Consider the following 20,864-nt stretch of genomic DNA (forward strand, 5'->3'; position numbering starts at 1 on the left):
TTTTAGTAGGTAGCCAGCAAATTTTTAGCATTAATGGTCTTGACACGTGTGAAATAAGGTACTAACTTGTTTGGCAGAGATGCCATGCCTCCTTAATTTTTTGAATAGATAGTATATGGATAAAAGTCATAAGGTCCAGAATGGAATACAATTATGTCTTCTTGTCCCCATCCTCAAACTGTGGAAAGATGTCATTCAATGCTCTGCACAGGCCATGGACATAGTCCTTGGTGAACATCGTTTCCTAGGGAAGAGGGTTGGAGCCTCCTTCCTGGATTTAGAAAGCTGCAGCTAACACAGGAAGCACTCCCCCCCTGGTTTATGGCCCTTTCATTACTTCATCAGATATGGTGTGTGGGCTCAGAGCAGCCGTTTGCAAGCATCTAGCTTAGACTGGCTTCATCTAAAGCTCTTTTGAAATAGGTCTGTCTAGAGATTGTGTACTGGGATATAATCTTAACTGGGCTGTTCAGGATGCCTGCAGGGAGCTCATCTGAGGCCACTGTACTGCAGCAGCCTCCCTCAGGAGATGGCTCTCTGGTGCATCCCTGTGGTAGCTTTGGCTCCCTAGTCCTGGCAGGCCTTCCATGCTTCTGGAGACATTACAGGAGAAACAGGGCAAACTCCAAGGGCTGTTCACCTGGAAACTGGAAATCACTGTTACCTTTAAAGCTATTCCCAAAGAAGAGGATGCCTTTACTGGACACCAGGGTAACTGTTACTTGGAGGTTCAGAGAACTTGAGCTGCCAAGAACACCAAAACTTGACCTCTTGTAGGGGCACTCCACAATGACCAGGCTTGCAAAGGTAAGCCACATTTTTACAAAGAAACCATAGATTGTTCAACTAATCTTACCTCTGTTAAGTGCATTTCCTGAATTAAATTCCAGAGTGCCTTGGCTTCAGATGTCTTCAGTTTGAGTCAGAAAGGATCTTTGGATTTAAATTAACAGGAGGCAGGAACCTAGGTGGTATCTAAAGCCATTTTGCTGTGGCAAAAGGGAAAAAAAGATGGGGGTGGGGGTTGGGATGAAATTCCCATCCCAGGAGACCAAGGCCTTATGCTGCTATTGATTACTAAGGAAGGAAGTTGAGTTATCTTCCCCTTTTCCAGATGCACTACAGCAGTCATTTCTATATATGAGTAAGAGGTTGCAGGGTCCTGTCCTTAAAGGAACTTCAGTCATCTAAATTTACTTCATTGGTTTGTGTCTGCCACCTGGGTAAGCTACCTCCTAACTGTCTCCAGCCACTCCGGCCCAAAGTTACTGAGTGCAGGATGTGGCCGCCTTTAGTGGGAGGTTGAAGAAATGGACGCCTCCTCCCCTTCGGCAGTGGAAATGCCAGGTGGCCTAGTAAGTTGTTTTATATAGGTGTGGTCAGAGACACCCAGATACACCACCCTGTCCCATAAGGAACCTCTGTACTGAGTTCCTGCATATGACTATTGGTGTAGTATAGGTTTTTTTCCTATTACTTTTATTAGCCATAAATAGTAAGCTTTCTCTGAAGATGGAAAAACCATGTACCAGAGGCTGCTGTATTTCTCAGATGAGTAAGAAATTAGTATACATTATTTTTAAGCCAAACAAGCTATAGTATTGAGACTACTGCCTCTTAGACTTCCCAAATTAGTCCACTCCCAGAACAGAAACCCTCAAAGTCCAAGACTGTTTTTTGTACAATTGTTTATACAAATTCAACAAAGGTGAAACCGCATCAGGGGAGGTCTAAGAAAACAACACCTTACAACAATGGCACTTATGAATGCATAACTTTGCAACTAGGAAATAGCCATGTTCTAAACCTCAAATGAGAACTCAACACACACTTCAAAGAGAAAAAAGGAAAAGAAAGGCTATGCTGGATCATTTATTCTACTTCTTGACTCAATGTATAAATTAGATCTATGCAGAGTACAAGAGCTCATGCTGGAGCAAAACCCTTCTGAGTGCAAAGGCTGAAGTCTGAATTTTAAAATTCTGAGAAAGGTGAATTCTATACAGAGGAAACTTGGCAAAGTGTCTTACTTTGACTATAATTTACATATATCCACAACATGCTTATGTAACTTCTTGACATACTACAGACCAGGCTGTCAGCTTCTAGTTAAACATGCTTTTAACAGGAAGGTCTTAGGCCTGATTTGCCAGATCTGGGCACATGTGTAGATGGATTTGTGTCGATGAAGTACAGGTTAAGTTCTCTCCTACCTTAAGGAAACCAGGGAAGTTGGCAATCTCAAAACAATAAAAACACTGGTATGCATTCAAACCTTGCATAAATAACTTTTAAACAATTTGTACAAAAATAGTTCTGCATAATGTAAGATGTAACAAAACCAAACAAAAAAATGTCAAGAGGGCAGCAGATGTGTGTGGTCCACTTTATGTTGACACCAAAAACCCTGGAGTTGCAAGGAATGAGGTGTCCAAAACACCACCACCAACAAAAACTCCTAAGCTCATGCTTCGCTAAGAGAATTTCTCTAAAGTCCATCCTCCTCTCTGACAGGAATGTCTTCTTGGTAAAGGCCACCTTAGAAATGGTCCAGAAAGCAGTGCAGTTACAATTCAGAAAGACCAAAGGAAAGCGTCTGGCTCACTCATCCCCACAACAGGTGGTGGAACGGCTTCTCCCTTGGCGAGACTTGGAAAATGGAATCGTTCTGTGGTCTGTTGTTCCAAGTTCCAAATTGAAAATAAAACCCTAGTTTTTGTAGTCTTGCCCTCCCCTGCCGCAGCCCTCCCCACGCCCGGCCCATATTTACAGACTTGTCCTTGGACTAACTCAGTTTTTGCAGGAGTTTTTCTTCCACTTGCCCGAACTGGACACTCACAGACATTTCAGCTATGAACTGCTCACAGCCTTCCTTGGTAACTTGCTTGCAGTACCTCAGGTCAATGTGACAGATATTTCCACAGCGTTTGAAGAAGGACAGGCACAGGTCAGTAACCTTATTACAGTCTGCAGGGAAGAGAAAACATGAAGTGGTGGAAACTCAGAGCCTGAAAGCCCCCCAAGCACCCAGCAATGGAAAAATGGGACCAAGCCCTTGAGCCCTAGGGTTAAATGGTACTTGCCTGAAAGCTCTCTTCAAATGGGGAATAGTCTCGTCTCCAAGTTATAAAGGATAATGTATGCTTGAAAAGCATTCAGACTGTTCTAAGTGAAAGCTCTTATAGAAGAGGTGGCTATATGGCAAATTCTACGTACATATATTCTCATATAAATAGTCTCCTATTTATGTTGTTTTACAAATGTTGATAGCTTGCTTTTCCCATGTAACACTATTGACAAATACCTCTCTGTGCCCATTACTTGGCACTCATCTGCTTATTCTCTTCAGATAAATTCCAGGGGAGAAGCACTACATGCTTACCCCTTTACTGAAGGCTTACTACCTGAAACCTATACAGAAGACCAATGTGCTAGAAAAGGCTGGAGCAATTTTGTGCATAGAGAACAAAACCAGAATTCCAAGGCCTCCCATCATGTGCTTACCACATGATGTTTTCACCTGCACTCTTACCATGTATTTCTATCAGTTCATACTTTGCTTTTATCATAGTTTTTTTTCTTTTAGAGCTGAATCCAGTCAACTGGCTTCAATGTTAACTTCCAAATGAGGCTCAGAGTCCCCACTCTGAGCCAGATGAATGAATCTTTCATCTTGGTGGTATTAAGTTTGAGACTTTTGTTTGTCAACACTATTATCTGCACTTTCATTTTTCTATTAAACTGAATAGGAAATAAAAACAGTACAAACTGCAGTAATGCACAAGAGGCCCACATAGTTCCATATTATCAAAGTCTAAGGTTAGGAGGTAGCATAAACAAATTCAGCAAAGTTGAAGGATTCAAAGTAAGCACAAAAGTTAAGTTACATTCCTATACACTAACAACAAACAATTGGAAGAAAATTTTAAATTCCATTTACAAAAAAAAACTTAGTAAAAAATGTAACCAAAGATGTGAAACAGACTTGTATACAGAAAACTAAAAAAATTGCTAGAACAGATATAAATGGAAAGATGTCCCATGTTTGTGGCAGGACTTAATATTGTTAAAATGTCAACACCACCCAAACCAATCTAAATGAAATTGCTATAAAATAGCAAGTCTCTTTTGCAGAAATAGAAAAAAACCCATCCTGAAATTCATGCAGAAGTGAAAGGAACCCTGGATTGCCAAAGCAGTCTTGAAACAGAAGGAAACTGGAGGACTCACACATCCTAATTTCAAAAGTTAGTACAAAACCACAGTGTTTGTTACTGGCATAAGGAGAGACATATAGACCAATGGAGTAGAATTGAGAGCACAAGACCATTTAGTCAGAGAAAAGACAAATTTCAACAATGGTGCTGGGAAAACTGGATATCCACATGCGAAAGAATGAAGCTGGAGCCCCTATGTCACATCATATACAAAAACTAACTCAATGGTTTAAAGACCTCAACTGTAAAACTCTTTGAGAAATGGAAATCTTCATGACCTCTGATTTATCAATGGTTTCATAAACATACACCAAAAGCAGACAACAAAAGGAAATATAGGTCAAAAAAAAAAAAACTAGTTTTATCAAGAGAGTGAAAAGACAACACACAGAATGGGAGAAATTGTTTGCAAATCACATATCTGATTAAAGTCCTACAACTCAAGGAAAAACAACCCAATTTAAAAATGCACTAAAGGACATGAATAGACATTTCCCCAAAGAGAACATTCTCCATACAAATGGCAAGAAAATAAAAAGACACCCAATATCACTAATCATAAGGGAAATGCAAGTCAAAAACCACACTGAAATATCACAAGGGTTAGCAAACGTGGAGAAATTGGAACCCTGTGCACTATTAGTGGGAATGTAAAATTGTGCAGCCTCTATGGAGAGCAATATGGTAGTTCCTCAAAAATATTAAACACAGAATAACCATAAGATCCAACCAGTCGATTTCTGGAATATACTTAAAGCAGGGACTTGAACAGGTATTTGTACACCTTGGTCACAGCAGCACTATTCGCAATAGCCAAAAGGTGAAAGCAACACAAGTGTCCACTTATAGATGAATGGACAAATGTGTTATATATATGTAACAGATACTGCTCAGCTTTAAAAAGGAGATCCTGACATGCTACAACATGGATGAACCTTAAAAACATTCTGCTCAGTAAAATAGTCACAGAAAACTAATGAATGAATCCATTTATATGAGGTACCTAGGAGTTAAATTCATAGAAGGCAGAATGGTGGCTGCCTAGAGAATGGGGAATTATTTAGTGGGTACAGAGTTTCTGATGGGGTGAAGAAGCTTAAGAGATGGTTGGTAGTGGTTACACAATGTGAATGAATTTAATGATATTGAACTGTACACCTAAAAATTGTTAAAATGGTAAATTTTATGTATACTTTATCCCAATTTTTGTTTTTAATTTTACAAGCTGGAGAAGAGGTAACAATTTAATAGTCATCAGAAAACTTAGCCCTAAACTGGCTGAAGAGAAAGCAAAGAAACAGAATTATTCTACAAAACACCCCAAGGTTCAGGGACTGGAAGCAGCATTGGCAGTGAGGCTGAAGATGGGGTTAGAAACAGGACTGGTTGAAAATCTGTTTAAGAAGTCCAGACTCTCCTTCCTAATTACAACCCTTAAATAGAATTCGTGCCTCATATCAAATTTACCGAGTATCATAATTCTTCCAAGTGGTAAAGACACCTCAAGACAAATGCTGGGCATAGAAGCCACAGGGCATAAATCTGCAAAGACGTAAAAAGCTCACCATTTCAAACAATAAGGCTTCTCTCTCACTTACCAACTTTACATTTCCCTGTATGGCCCCGGAAGATGACTGGTTAGCCAGAGACGGGTAAGATTCCTCAAGGGAGGAACAACCTAAGACAGGCACAGTCGCAGGGGGGCCATCAGGTGAGAAATTGGGGGTCAACAGAGGTGAGGCTTAGAACCTCTCCCCCCCTGTTCTGAGAGAAATCTTCTGCATACGTGGATATTTTATTGCCCTTGTCTAGCTTGGATTAACACATAGTCTACAGGCACACACCTGATCATCTACATTTGCTCTCTTACAACACTAAACTATGTTTTCTACCTTTATCTTGTATCTACCTACCACTTCAGCATTTTATTAAAAATAATAATAATAGAGAAATGTGGTATCCACATAAAAATCAAGTATAAAAATCAAATGAGTATTCATATTTGAACTGACTGTTTATAGTTCATAATGCATGAGCCAAACCAAAAGTTGCTGTGATATGACTGCCCTTGTACTGTTCACCATGTAAGAATTTATTCACTATGTAAGAATTTGTTCTCCATGTAAGAACTTGTTCGTTCTGCTTCAGAAGATTGGAGACTGACGAAAATTAGGCTTGGGGTGGATTAACGATTGTGCATTGAGCATTGACTCCCCTGTACAGAATTTTATTGTTGTTAACAACAATTTGATCAATAAATATGAGAGATGCCCTCACAAAAAAAAAAAAAAAAAGTACACACTTCCAATTGTAAAATAAATAAGTAACCGGGATGTAATGTATAGCATAAGGAATATAGTCAAAATATTCTAACAACTTGGTATGGTGATAGCTGGTACCTAGAATTATCATGTATATAAATGTTGAATCACTGTGTTGTACACCTGAAACTAATGTAATGTAATACTGTGTGTCAACTACCCTTCAATAAAAAATAATTATCTACAAAAAAAAAAAAAAGAAGTCCAGACTCCCTCCCCAGCTGAAGAGTGAAGTTCTAGTCTCAGATAAGAGAGAATATCTCTACACGGGGAGCCACCAGGCATTACGGAACGTAGGGGCACCCAAGAAAAAACGGGGGCTATAGGGAAATTTACCTGCTGACTGTTGAGATTCCCAGCCTTCATCGCCTGCCAACCCCTAGAATGCTGGCAGCCCAGCCAGCCTCACCCTCCAGTTGGGGGGTCAACGAGAGTCCTTTTGTCAAGACTGACCAGCTTAAGAGGCAAGACAGAAAGATTCCATACCTGGGTTTCCCCAAACAACCGACCCATGCCAACCACATGACAACTGATGTCCACAGCAGACCAGCTCCAACCACATGCCCAGAGCCTCCAGCAGCCAAGTGGACAATCACACATCAACACTAAATCTGAGGGCCCCGTATGAGGACCATTGACTACATTTGAAGGAAACAGTCTACATAGAGAGAAGAAAATACTGATATCCTCAGGATGGACAGTATCTGGATCCAAAAAACAGGAACAGGTCACTCTATAAAAGTTCACAAGACAATTTACTGAAAGGGCTTATGAGTGTGGTGGTGGAGTGGTGGATGGAGACAGATTCAAAACAAGGCTCATCATCAAAAATTACAGAAAACTAGGGACAAAATGTCCTACAAACGGAGAGAAAATAGATTTACTCAAGGATGGAAAATCATGGTTTTAAACTTCAACTCAAATGCAGAAGAAAGAGAGGCAATGTCTCCCACTTACTAAAACAACATAGTTCCCAAACTAGGATTCTATATCCAGCTAAACTAATTAAATGTATGGGTATAATAAAACCATTTTTAGACACACATGGTCTAGAAGATGTCCTCCACCAAATCAGAGAGCCAAGAAAGAAGATATGGGATCCAGGTAAAAAAGGGCCCTACACAAGACACAGACCAACAAAATTCCCAGGGTGGTGGTGGGAGAAAGTCCCAAGATGGTGGCCATGCAGTAGGCAGATGTGCTAAGGTGACAACAGAAGGGGAGGAAATTAAGTCCAGGAGGGATCTTATTTTTATCCTCAGGGCCTGAGGAGTTGATGTGTGCAAAGAACAGTGTTCAAGTCTGTTGTAGAGTATGCTTATGGCTAAGCAAACGAAAATGAAGCAATTATTAACCCTAGGGAATAAAAAATTGTGCAAAAATGGAAATGTACTCCTAATACACTATTTGGCTCAGAAGTGGACAATACTTACGTGGCCATAGTAAGGTAAGTAATAATGACAATCAGGAATTGGAAACACGGAGGGAGAAAAGTCAGGGGGGATTTGCGGGGGCTGTGTGTGTAAGAAGATGTAAGTAGTAATCCTAGAGTCCTGTGTAGCATGTTAATAAACACAGAAGGCCTGCACGGGGGAAAAAAATCAAGAACTAGCAACACAGTCTTGCTGTTTGGAAACATGAAGATAAAGAGTAGAAGATGCTTGGGAGATTTACACACATGCACACACACCATGGGCTGCACTGCAGTGGAGGGAACTTAAATACTGATATTGCCACTACACACACACAGGATAAATAATTAGAATAAAGAGTTACTATGACACCAAGTGCTCAGAACAAGATGCTGCCCAGGCCCTTCACAGGACAGCTCCAGCATCAATTCAAGACCATGAGCTGCCTTGAGCTGGGGTCCTGGTGAAACCTGACCTCAGTATGGCTCTCTGTTCTTGACCTACACAGGGTGGGAGAGACTCTGCCACTGAAACTTCGAGGAAGAGGGATGGCTTCCTCAGCACCTAGGTACAGCAGAATTAGCTCGTACCATCAGACCTCCCCACTTCCCCTTGAAAGGGTCGTGGTTGACAGGAAAGTGTTTATCTTTCAGGAATTAACATGAGATAGAAAGAGTGACAAAAAAACAGATGTGAATCCTGATGAAGCAAAACATCTGATTGGATCATGTCAAAATGTAATTTAAGTGAGGTGGAAGTGTCCTTTACAAGTTCATAATATCTAGGAAAATAGTTCTGTTTTTCTGTCTTGTCCAAATCCTACATACCCAATCTGACCATTCCAAGTGATCAGACCAGAACTGGGTTAGCTGGGCTGAGAACAGGTGGCACTACCTCTGTCCACTTCACCATCAGTCCTTAAGAACAAGTCCAGCCCAATCAGCCTGCGGAGGAAGTGAGGATTCCCTAGCCTGTGTGACACACACAGAAGAGTAATGGTACCAGCTAGAGGTTTTCTCCTCTCCAACAACAGGCCCCTTGACAGCAGGGTTAGGAACAGTAGACAGAAGTGATGACAACAATGGCAGAAACCAAGCTGCTCGCTCCATTGGTTAAACCCTACCCCCACCTTACTGCCCCTCACTCTCCCGCACCCTCTGCTGCCAGGCGCCAGCTCATCCACACCACCTGAGGGAAGCTTGTCTAGCCCACACTTTGGGTCAGGATCCACTCTGTGCTACTACATGCTCTCACTGCTACCAGCACTACAGCACAATTTTTTGGGTCAATGATTATAAATCCAATAATAACTTCTTTGTTTAATGTATGTTTCCCCTCTAGACTAGGCCTGCTGTCTGTCTGGTTCCTTGTTATGTCCTGGCCACCTAACCCTGGACCCTGTAATACCAGGCACACAGATGTGAAATTTCCAGCCAGGACCATGGGGTCCTGGGCAGACCCTTATGGGTGTCTAGACCTGACTGACCTGACAGGTTGATTTCAGTTAAGGAGTCCCGGGTAGTGGTGCCCACAGCAGTGAGCAAGTTGATGGACTGGTCAGTAACATGGTTACAGTAACTAAGGTGGAGCTTGGAGAGCAGGGGCATGTGGCGAATGATGAGCCGCAGGGAGGCATCTGTGATGTCCAGGCCCGCTAGACGCAACTCCACAATGTTCCGGAGCTTGCTCCGATTGTCCATCTGACCTGAGGGGACAGGAAGCAGAGAGGCAACATGTCACCCTGACTAGGGAGATCTGGTCACACCGACATACCGCTAAAAGGCCTACCAGTTAGATGTAACACTGGGGTTTCATTTACATAAATATTTTCATAAACATTCCAGAGTGTTTCCCCAAAAAAAGATCAGTTCCAACATTTAAAAATCAGAAAACTCCACATCAAGTTTTATACTTCTAGATTCTTGAAAAATGAGTATATCTAGAAACAGCCCACATCATTCCCAGCAGTATTCAGCCCATTGGAGCAACAACATGGCATCTGTGGATCACCAAGTTTTCTTCATTTAAGCTACTGGTGGGGAACAATGACCCCTGAAACCCAACCTAGGAAGACTCCATCCTATGAGCCCATGTCCAACCACACTGACCCACACACTCATGGAGGATTAAGCCAATGAAGGACAAGTTAAGAGAAGTAGTTAGATGCATGCAAAGCCCGTGGAGTGGAGTCTCAGGTGTGCAGAGGCTCTACCCTCAGGACTCCTCTCTGTGGCCTCTGGAGAAGGGCTGAGGACAAGAGAAGGCTTGAGGCTGTGCACACCAGATGGGGTCTGTGGTGAGGAGCAGATCCAACAGCACCACTTAGTCACACCACCTGCATGTGACTCCCCTGGGCATGACCTGAGCCTGGCCACTCACCTGGCCTGTTATCTGTGGGTGGGGACAGGAGATCCCGCATCTGGGCATCCTTTAGCCCTTCTACCCACTGGACATCCAGGGTCCGGAGCAACGGACAACTGGAACTACAGAGGGCTGAGACTGCGATCCACGAGCAGCCCGACAGCACCAAGTCTCGGAGCGCTGGAGGGTAAGAAAGGGGGTGGCAGGTCAGATGACACACCCTACCCCTGCTACTGCCCATTTGGAGTCCCTGGCCCAGTGCTCACCAGGCAACCGGTTGATAAGCCAGCTCAGCTGTTTCTTGGAGATATTGGTCCAGCTGAGGTCCAGGGAGACAGGCTGCCGCCGGATGATGCCACTCAGCATCAGAGGTGTAATGGACTTGCAGTGGTTTAGGTCGATGCAGGTCCATAACCGCTTATCACAGCACCTGGGGGCCAGGCCCAGCAAAGGGACCATCATCAGAGCTGGGGGCTTGCTGGGGAAGCTCACAGGAGACTCCTTAATGCCACCCTCTGTGCCCTTCTCTGTTTAGCTCCTGTCTTGCCTGCATCTCGGCTGCTCTGCTCTGACTGCCACAGGCTCCCAATGAAGGGGCTGGCACCCACTCTCCATCAAGTGTTTGCTAGGCGCTTTCCTACACCCTCTACGTGCCTTATCTCAACATTGTCACAGATGAAGGTAAGCACCTTGGCCAAGACCAGGAAGCTAGGAAATATCAAAGCTGGTATTAAGATCAGTAATCGGCACCCTTATTCTTAATTTGGGTTAACTCTCTGTAAGGACAAGAACTCCACCTGATCCTTAGTTCTCCTTCCAAGGAGCTAAATCAGTCAAACAAGCAGAGTTACCCTCTTCTGACAAGACCAGATTGCTGTAGCCACCTGGAACATTCTGAGAATGATTAAGTTGGACTGGGCTTAGAAGAAAAGAGCATCATAAATGACTATGTGGGGACACATGCTATGCAAATGCCATCCCTGGTCTAGTCTAAGCCTTAGCCCTGAGCACAGGGCCAGTCCCTCTGGCCTCCCATCCCAGATCAGCCAGCGCCTCCTCACCAGCGGTTCCAGGTCCTGCAGACCTGCATGCAGACACACAGGTCTTGGTGGCTGAGGTAGCTGAAGACGGCCATCCACACCTCCCTGTGCATGACGTGGGCTGCACCATCGTCCAGGGGCAGTGAGTCAGGCGGGGGGCTTATAGGGGGTGGCCGGATCACATGTCGCTCCATCTGGATGCACTTGGGCGGAGACACGGAGGGAGGGGGCCGGGAGATGACACGGGGTGGGCTGCGCAGGCCGGGCCCCAGCTGGTGCCGCAGCTCCCGGGGGGTGCTAGTGAGCCCCTTGCTGAAGCGGTGGGGGCGGTCACAAAGCCCCAGGGGCCGCTTGGGCTCCTCACTCTCACTCTCAGGCTCCGACTTGATGGGCTGGTGGTTCTCATTGGCCAGGCTGTTCTCGGTCTTCTGGATCTCCTGGTTCAGCTCCTTGCTCAGCTCCTTGCTCAGCTCCTTGGTGGGGAGCCGCCGTTTCCTGCGCATCTTCACCTTCTTCTTCTCCTCAGGGCCCTCTGGCCCCTCTGTGCTGGGCCCCGCTGTTGGCGAGCTGGAGCGCGAGTGGTCGCTCTCCCGGGCCTTGGGGGGCGCCTCAGGCAGATCGTCCTCTGGTTCCTGCTTGAAGCGCCTAAGAGGCTTGTTGGTGAGAGCCATCCGGTCCTCGGCGTTCTTCCAGGACCGCCGCTGAGGGAGGAAGGGTCGGGTGTAAGCCCCCAGGCTCCTGCAGCACCCACCCAGGCCTCCCTACCCTCTGTCCCAGGAACCATCACCCAGGAGGGAACCTGGGGGGCGGGGAGATGATACCTTTTTCCTGAAAAGCTTATCTTCTTTGCCAGGTTTTAGCTGTCACAGGAAAGAAAGGATGCAGAGCTTGTTCCTTGGGTTCATGGGATGTGGTCCCCTCTACTCCCAACCCCACAAGTCCAGTCAGTCTCTAGGAGAGGGGCTAGGGGATTGCCTTCCCACCAGGCCCTTCTCTTCCGCTCTGACTGAACGGTGGGCCTTGCCTGTTGATTTTAATAAGCCAGAACTGAGGACTGTGATTGAAGTGTTCCCACCCAACTGACCTCCCACCCCAGAAAGACCCAGAGAGACAGGCTCGCCCCTCTGGTGGGACTGGGCTGTGGGAGCCAGTCCTGGGGGTGGGGTCATGGGTTCCCAGGGCTAGGGCTCTGCCGGCGAGGGCACCAGGCGCCACCTCGTGGCCGATGCTGGAACGGCCAGCAGGAGGAGCAGGCCCGGGGATCCTCTGAGGTTCCCAGATCCACAGACTTCTCCGTGGCAGTTTCAGTGTCCCTGGCCCCAGGCCAGATCCAGGAGCCAGCGACCCGGGACTGAGGCCCGGGAAGCTGCGGTGAACACGTGCCAGAAGCGCAGGTGGGAATGAGCCCAGAGGGATGGTGGGGGGAGGCCCAGGGCTCGCAAGTCCCCAGGGCCTGGGGGTGGGCAATGTGGGAGCACCTGCTGCTGGAAGTAAGTGAGACTGGATCTCCACCAAGGGCTGAGGCTGCTGCCTAGAGGGGGCCTCGGCGAGAGGTGAGAGGAGGAACCGGGGGACGTTTGAAGCGTCGAGGCCTAAAGGGGTGGGAAGAGGAGTGACTTGCTGGTTTTCCCCCTCCTTTCCTTTGGGCCGAGCTCTCAGGACTTCTGTGACCTGCTAAAGGCAGCCAGAGGCCGGCCCGAGTTCTCCCGCTGCCCAGCCCGCCCACCTGCACCCAGGAGCAGCCAAGCCAACCCACACACCAGCCCAACCGCGTACTCGCTTGCGGCCACTCAGCTCCTGGGGCTTCTCGTATTTCCTCTTCCTCCTCAGGTGCACGTCGTCTGACTTTCGGCGCAGGATGCCGTCAGGGGGCACCTTCTTAGGGTGCTCATCTGACCTGCGCCGGGGCACCTCCTCACACTCGCTCCTCCGCTTGGCAGGCTCCTGCCCTTCCTTGTTGTCCCGGTTCATTTTCTGCTCCTTGAGCAGGGAGCCAGGCAGGTTGGAGGCATACTTGAAGCCAGGGCCACGCTTTTGCTTGTAGGCCAAAAAGAGAGAAGGAACAAACAAACTGTATATCTTTGGACTAGCCCCCCTCCCTGAGCCCACATCTCCCCACCAGGTGACAACCACGGGGACAGGCTGGGTCTGGCAAGGCCAAGGGCCACCCCTCCTGACTTGACCCCTGGGACTTGGAGCCCAGCACTCACTTTCCCGGTCTTGCCGGCGTGGTTACACTTGGGACACTCCCAGCAATTTGGAAGCTCATCGTTGACCACGCCCTCCGATTCCTTAATCTGAAAGGACACAGCCAGTCAGCAAGCAGGGACTGGCAGAGCTGCCGGGAACACCAACACCCACCTCCCAAATGCCACATCTATCCCATCTTTGGCCAATAAACAAGGGTAGTTAAGACAAGTGGCTTTGGATTCAGGCCAGGGTTCAAATCCTGATTTTGCCTCTTACTTATTAGCTCAGTGATCCTGGGCAAATCACTCCACCTCTGCAGGCCAGCACCCTCGTCCATGAGATGGAGGATACCTACCTCACCAGAGCTCTAAGAATTCAGTGAGATAACCTAGGTAAAGCAATGCACTCAGGGCCCGGCACCCAGAAAGGACGCAACAAACTGTCATTTAGCAGGACTGTACTAGCTGTTGTCCCTGTCCTGAAACTTCTGAGAGAGAAGTGACAAGACCATTAAAAACATGGAGATCTGACTTCCAAAATCAGGGAGAAATCAGAGCATCCCCTTCAGGGTGGGAGGTGTGTGTATGGGGGGAAGTTATGTCAAAACAAACTCCCACAACCACCACCAAAGGGGAGAAGACACTTCAGGCTGAGGTACCATTTGGGGCAGGCCCACCCTGATCTCTCTAAAGCACACAGATACACACAGGCTGACAGCTGGGCTCCCAGAGAGGTGCCAGGTATGGCATTTTGTGACAGAAGGTATGCACCAGCCCAGAGCACTCTTCTTTTCAAAGGTGCAACTGGCTGCCAAAGACAGGCAGACACAGCATGGCAGTCCCTGGAAAAAGGCAGCCCTGCCCTGGGCACACAACAGGAACAGGTTCCCAGCACACAAGAGCAGGAATGCAACCACCTGTGTTACAGGACGCGCCCTCCCCTGGGATAGGCTTTGAACTCCCAGAAGCTCTGAGCCAGGATTCCAGCAAGCAGCCCAACCACCCAGGCTTTCCCTCTAGGGCAGGTGCAAGACTGGGAGCAATCCTGTTCTGAGGTCCCGGGAGGAGCTGAGCTATCCCAGACACCTTCTTGCTCTCTGCTCATCATCTGACACACAGAATGCTCCAAACCTGGAAGTCCTCCAGGAAAGAAACCCAAGCTCATCCTCTACACCGCATCTGCACTACCAGAGACCCTGGGTAGGGATGTCAAGCAGTACAGCCAGATCCGCCCGAGGCCACTCACCTTAAGGCATCCAGGGTGGATGATTTCATTGCAGATGGAGCACTCCATGAGCATGAGGTTAAACTTGCCGTCCTCCTCTTCCACGGTGTCTTCCTTCCCCGCCTCGCCACACACTAGGCACACGGCGGTGTGGGGCAGCACTGGCTGCAGAGCCGGGAGGGCACAGACAAGTCAGTCAGAAGGGCACAGGTCACAGGCTGCCAGGAGATGTCAGAGAACCGGTCCAGGCACTGCCCTGCCCTCCCTCCTTCAAATACTTGGCAGGCCTCCACCTCCATGTGCCAGGTACTAGTCTACGTGCTGGGGACAGCACTGGACAGGACAGATAGAAATTAATCTCCTCCATCCTGAGCATACATTTCAGTGGAGGGAGGCAGGCAAGATGAAGAACAGAGTATGTTAGATGATGACGAGGGATATGGAGACAAGTACAGCGAGGAGGGCAGGTCAGGGGCGGGTGGAAGGGGGGTCACTTTGAACACAGGGGTCAGGGACAGGCTTGCATCTGAGAAAGACCCAGAGGATAAGTCGGTGTGAATGGAGCCCAGATCTGTGGGGGCTGAGATTGCATCTCACCAGCAGGTAGCAAAGCCTAATCCATGGACTCGAGAGTCCCCAGACCTTTACAGGGAGGTTGAGGTCTTCAGAATACTACCAAGAAGCTATCTGCCTTTTCCCTATGTTGACATTTGCACTGATGGTACAAAAGCACTGGTGGGTGGGGTGCTGGCGCCAGTCAGAACAGGGGCTCCAAACTGCACTGGCAGCTACTTGGCTAGTCCTGGCCGCATTCACTAATAAGATCACCACTTTCATTTAAGAATGTCTTTGATTAAGCAGTACAAATGATTAATTTTATTGAAATTTTGACCCTTGATTATCTATCCTTTCAACATTATTCATGACAAAATAATCTGCATAAAGTACCACTGCCGCAGACCAAACGACAATGGTTTATCTAAAGGAAACACATTCGTGTGACTAGGCTGTGAGCTGATCTGGCCACTCTCACGACAAAACATCATTTTACTTGAATGACTGATCAACCAACCAACCAACCAACCACAACAAAAAAACATGGATATTGGCATTTTTTCTCAAAGACAAAACAAGTGAGCCTGTCACTTCCAGAAAAACACCTGAGGACACTTGCTGCAAATGATAAAGAGTCAAATTTTCAGACAAAAATTAGCATTTTGGAAAACTTATATTAGCCACCATGAGTTGAACGGCTTCCCAGGACTTAAAGGACTTTTCTGATGAAGGTGGTGGTGGTGGTAATAAACGCATTTTTTTTTTACATTGTATAATGCTGTATGCCAATATTTGGAAAATCTGTGTAAGTCGGTAAGCCAGTATATTCTAAATGAGCTATTTGAGGGGCAAGAAGACTAATGGATTTTAATGTAACAGCATGAAAAGTTAATTGATAACAGTTTAGATTCCAAATTGCAACTAACCTTTAAGAAACTGACAGTTGTTAAGTTCTGGTGGAGTATCAGAATATCCACCATTATCTGAAAAGACTTAAAATACTCCTCCCTTTTCCAACTACACATCTGTGTGAGGCCAGATTTTCTTCATATAGTTCCTCCAAAACAACATACCACAACAGAATGAATATATAGAAGTATACATGAAAACCTACATCTTTTCTAATGAAGCAGACATGAAACAGATTTACAAAAACAAACATAATGCCATTCTTCCTACTAATCATTCCTGGAAGTTGCAGTTATTTATCATAAAAAGGTTATTTATGGGTTTCTTATTAATTTTAAATAACTCAAAGATATTTTAAAAATTTACTAGTTTTAATTTTGAATGCAGTAATATTAATAAATAAGTGACTCAACGAAAGCTCTTTGACGGTCCTCATAATTTTTAAGAGGGTAATAAAGGAGGTCCTGAGACCACGAGGTTTGAGAACTGATGTACTAGAACTGGTATCTCCTTGTGGATGGGGCCAGAGCCTTCCCTCTCCCTCACACGTGCCCACCTCCCAGCACCCAGAATCCAGAGCAAATACAGTCCATTGTTATTAAACTGAATTAGAAGATTTTCAAATAAACTGGGATATACACTTCGCTGATAAGTGAAAATGTCTACACAAAGGCACAAACATTTGAGTTCAAATAAACAGAACACTGCAGGCAAGAGTCATCATTCATTCAACAAATACCTATTAAGCATCTGCTAAAGCTTGAAGCAAGCAACCAAAAGGGGAACAGTAACAAGGAAGACAGCTGCTCACTCGAGGTGATAAAGACAGAACACGCAGAAATCCTAAGAAAACACAGAAAGTCATGCACGAGTGTTATCAGAAGCAGCAGAGGCTGGTTTCTAGAGGACCCGACAGGGAATCTGCGCTCCTACCGGCAGCAGAGAAGTGGGCAGCAGGAAAAGCCAAAGGGACTGCCGAGCAGTAGAGACCAACGTGAACGAGGACAGAGAAGCAAGGCTAGATGTGCCGGGCAGCATGGAGCAGGCCAGGCCACCCAGGCAGGGGAACGCAGTGAGACCCCAGCTTGGGGAGCTTGGTGGGGATCAGGGTGGCCAGAAGCTGGTCTGTGATGGGGTAGGGTGGAGGCTACAACCTGACTCTATGGGAGATGGTGCTGGGTGGGGAGGGGACAAAGTCTGGGAGAGGCAGCAAAAGGCAGGCTGGCTGTGGGAAGTCAGAGACTGCCACATTGAGAAGGGTCTGGAAGACAGGCAGAACTGCGATTGCCTAGTGGTGGCTGAAGTGTGGCATGAGGTGCCCCAGCAAAGTGGAGAGGCTGAAGAGTTAGATGGACCCTGAGGGTCAGGACAAGGTTCCATCTGCTATCAGTTCCAGAAGCCACATAAGGTTGGAGAGAAAAGACACACAAACATGGGGTTTCCTTCAGCTGACACTCCTTGTGCCAGCACCAGGCTAGGCACCAGAGCTACAAAGCACGGGTCAGAGACAGGATTCCTATAACTGGGCCTATGACACTGGCAGGGCTGGGACAGGTGGTGGAGAGCGTGTGCACGTAAGGCTAAAGAGAAGTCCTGGGTTGCTGCCAATATACCAAGTGTTAAGTGACACTGTTCTCAAAAGCAAGAGTCCCTATACACACGACCTCTCTTAAATCCTGACAGAATGCAATGCGTCATATGGACCCTCATGCCAGAAAAACACACATACACACGTGCACACAGATAAAAATCTGTATTTAGTTTCAAGAGGGCTCTTCAAATTCTCTGAAATCCATTCAAATGGTCTGGGTACAAATAACAAAAACCCATGCAGTAGAACCTAAAAACTGCACAGCAAAGGAAACCATCAACAGATTAATATTCATTAATGTCAACAGGGATTACTGTCCAGAATATATGAAGAACTCCTACAGCTCAACAACACAAACAATCCAGTTAAAAAATGGGCAAAGGACTCGAACAGACATTTCTCCAAAGAAGCTACACGTGGCCAACAAACATATGAAAAGATGCTAAACACCACTTATCATCACGGAAATGCAAATCAAAGCCACAATGAGATAGCCACTGTCAAGAGTGTGTTGGCAAGGATGTGGAGAAACTAGAGCCCCTGTGCCCTGTTGGTGGGCATGAAAAATGGAGCAGCCCCAGTGGAGAACAGTGTGAAGGGTCCTCAAACAATTAAAAATAGGACTACCATGTGATCCAGCAAGCCCACGTCCGGGTTATACCCAAAAGAATAAAAAACCGGATCTCGAAGGTATCTGCACACCCATGTTTACGGGAGCAGACTTGCAACAGCCAAGAGGCAGAAGCAACTTAAATCTCCATTAACAGGTGAATGAATAAAGAAAATGCAGCATATACAGTTCACTCTTGAACAACACAGGGGTTAGGAGCACCGAATCCCTGCGTGGTTGAAAATCTATGTAAAACTTCGACTTCCCCAAAACTTAAGTACTAATACTCTACTGTTGCCCAGAAGTCTTACTGATAACATAAACGGAAATGCAACGATATTTTATATATGTATTTTGTACTGTAGTCTTACAATAAAGTTAGAAAAATGTTTTCTCAAATTGTCACCAATCTTCAAAAATTTTTCCAATATATTTGTTATAATAAAAATCCACATACAGGTGGATCCACCCAGTTCAAACCTGTGTTGTTCAACAGTCAACTGTACATATGTTAGAATATCATTCAGCCTTAAAAAGGAGGAATCCTGTCACATGCTACAATGTGGATGAACCTTGAGAACATTATGCTAAGCAAAATAAGCCAGTCACAGGAGAAATACTATGTGATTCCACTTACAGGAGGTGTCTAAAGTAGTTACACTTGGAAAGAGAAAGCAGGAAAGTGGTTGCCATGGACTGGGGGAAGGGGAAAGAGGATTGTTCACGGATATAGGGTTTCCATTGGCAAGATGAAAAAGTTCTAGAGTTTGGCACAACAGTGAGCGTATAGGTGATGTGATATTGTACACACACATGAAAATGGTTAAGATGGTAAATCTTACGTGTTTTTTACCACAATTTAGAAAAAAAGAAAGAAAGAAAACACAAAAACAAAAACACAAGCAATATGTGTGCAGAGAGAGAAGGGGAAAGCGCCCCAGGCTTGAAGGGCATCAGCAGCCAGGGAGAAAGGCTCACCCTGCCAGGCCCGGCTGCAGAGCCTGCCCAGAGCCGAGGAATCCCATCACTGCTGCTGAGCCTGCTTTCCCACAGGGGCAGAGACATCACTATCCCCACAGGAAGTACCTAGGACCCTGGGAGCAGTGCCCCAGGGAAGGCAGAGTGTATAGATCTGTGTGCTGGGGATGCCTGGACAGACCCCAGACGGTGCCAAGTTGCCAGAATCTAGGTCCACTGCCTCGTCCTAGGGCAAGACTGGAGGTGAGGCCAGGCTGGCCAGCCCAGGTCCCAGGGGCCATAAATCAGTCCTCTTTATCTTGGACAGCCCCCTTAGGAGAGGCACTGACCTTCCACCCAGACCTTTGACTTTGAAGGCAGGACAGGAAGGAAGGGAGGTCCTAGAACAGTCATGAACTGGACCATAAATGTTGGCAGCAGGGTCACAGACAGGACAGGCTGACATCTTTAATAGCAGAGACTTCAAAGTACTCAGTCATCTGGGGAAGGGAGTTCTAAGACCATCAGACTATGAAGAAAAGGAGCCTGAGCACATGGCAGGATGGCCCCACATCCTGTAACACGGATTTGAACAAAGCATGAGTCTGAGCCCCCTTCCTTACCACCAGGGAGCACCTGTTGGGTTCCTGTAGCTGGAGCATTCTTGTCAAGCAGAGGGACTGGACAGATGATCTGTTGTGGGGGCAGGTTGGGCCCGGACTCAGAGGAGCCCAGGGTCCCTGAGACGGGGCTGTGAGCCGACACACTCACCGCTATGCACTGCCGCATGATGCAGCTCTGCTTCATCCGCCCAGGGCCCCCAAACTTCTTCATGTCCTTGCAGAAGTGGCACTCTCCACACTCGGTCCGCAGGCAGGCCTCGCACTTGCGGCATCGCGTCCGGCGCCGGCGAGCTCCCGCCGTGGTCCGGTTGGCGGCCAACTTCACGGCGGAGGCTGGGCCCAGCTTGCCCTTGGGCCGGCCAACTGCCCGGTTCTGCAGGAGAACACAGTAGCACCATGAAAGGCGGCCAGGCATGGCAAGGACCTCACCAGTGCAGTCCTCAAACACTGACCTTACTGGATCCTTCAGAGGTGGTAAGATTAAAATGAAGTCATTAGGTGGCCCTTAGTCCACTATGACTGGTATCCCAAGAGGGGGAAATTTGCATGCAGACACCCACACAGAACACATTTGACTGGAGTGTGTACAAGCCACCCAGCATCAAGGAAGCCAACAAAAGCCAGGAGCTGGAGGGGGCAGGAGGGACCCACCCTGGAGCCTTGGGAGGGAGTGCAGCCCTGCCCACAGCTTGATTTCAGGCTTCTGGCCCCGAGAACTGTGAGAATAGGCTTCTGTTGTTTTAAGCCCCCAATTTTGGGTACTTTATTATGGCAGCCCCCAGAAACAGAGGGCACCTGCTTCCTACAGCATCATGTCCTGGCTCAAGAGCCCCCAGGGTCTCCAGGCCTCAGGG

The 20,864-nt window shown here is 46.9% G+C and overlaps 1 protein-coding gene across 10 annotated transcripts in view; it reads right to left on the reverse strand.

Moving 5' to 3' along the window:
• Positions 1-1,671: 1,671 nt before the first annotated feature.
• KDM2B (lysine demethylase 2B) overlaps positions 1,672-20,864 on the reverse strand; it is a 109,575-nt gene continuing 90,382 nt past the window's right edge. For 8 of the 10 annotated variants that reach the window (XM_057491855.1, XM_057491856.1, XM_057491857.1 and 5 more), the window contains 11 exons: positions 20,159-20,383; positions 14,787-14,930; positions 13,561-13,648; positions 13,128-13,396; positions 12,830-12,943; positions 12,173-12,211; positions 11,373-12,052; positions 10,578-10,741; positions 10,330-10,491; positions 9,437-9,655; positions 1,672-2,967 (listed from right to left, as the gene is read on the reverse strand). In XM_057491855.1, the coding sequence (XP_057347838.1) occupies positions 2,786-2,967; positions 9,437-9,655; positions 10,330-10,491; positions 10,578-10,741; positions 11,373-12,052; positions 12,173-12,211; positions 12,830-12,943; positions 13,128-13,396; positions 13,561-13,648; positions 14,787-14,930; positions 20,159-20,383 (2,286 nt within the window). In that variant the 3' untranslated portion in view covers positions 1,672-2,785. The remainder of the gene's footprint in view (positions 2,968-9,436; positions 9,656-10,329; positions 10,492-10,577; positions 10,742-11,372; positions 12,053-12,172; positions 12,212-12,829; positions 12,944-13,127; positions 13,397-13,560; positions 13,649-14,786; positions 14,931-20,158; positions 20,384-20,864) is intronic. The other 2 variants (XM_036929232.2, XM_036929235.2) reach the window with 1 other exon arrangement.

The sequence above is a fragment of the Manis pentadactyla genome, chromosome 14 (genome assembly GCF_030020395.1).
Source record: "Manis pentadactyla isolate mManPen7 chromosome 14, mManPen7.hap1, whole genome shotgun sequence".
Classification (NCBI taxonomy): Eukaryota; Metazoa; Chordata; class Mammalia; order Pholidota; family Manidae; genus Manis; species Manis pentadactyla.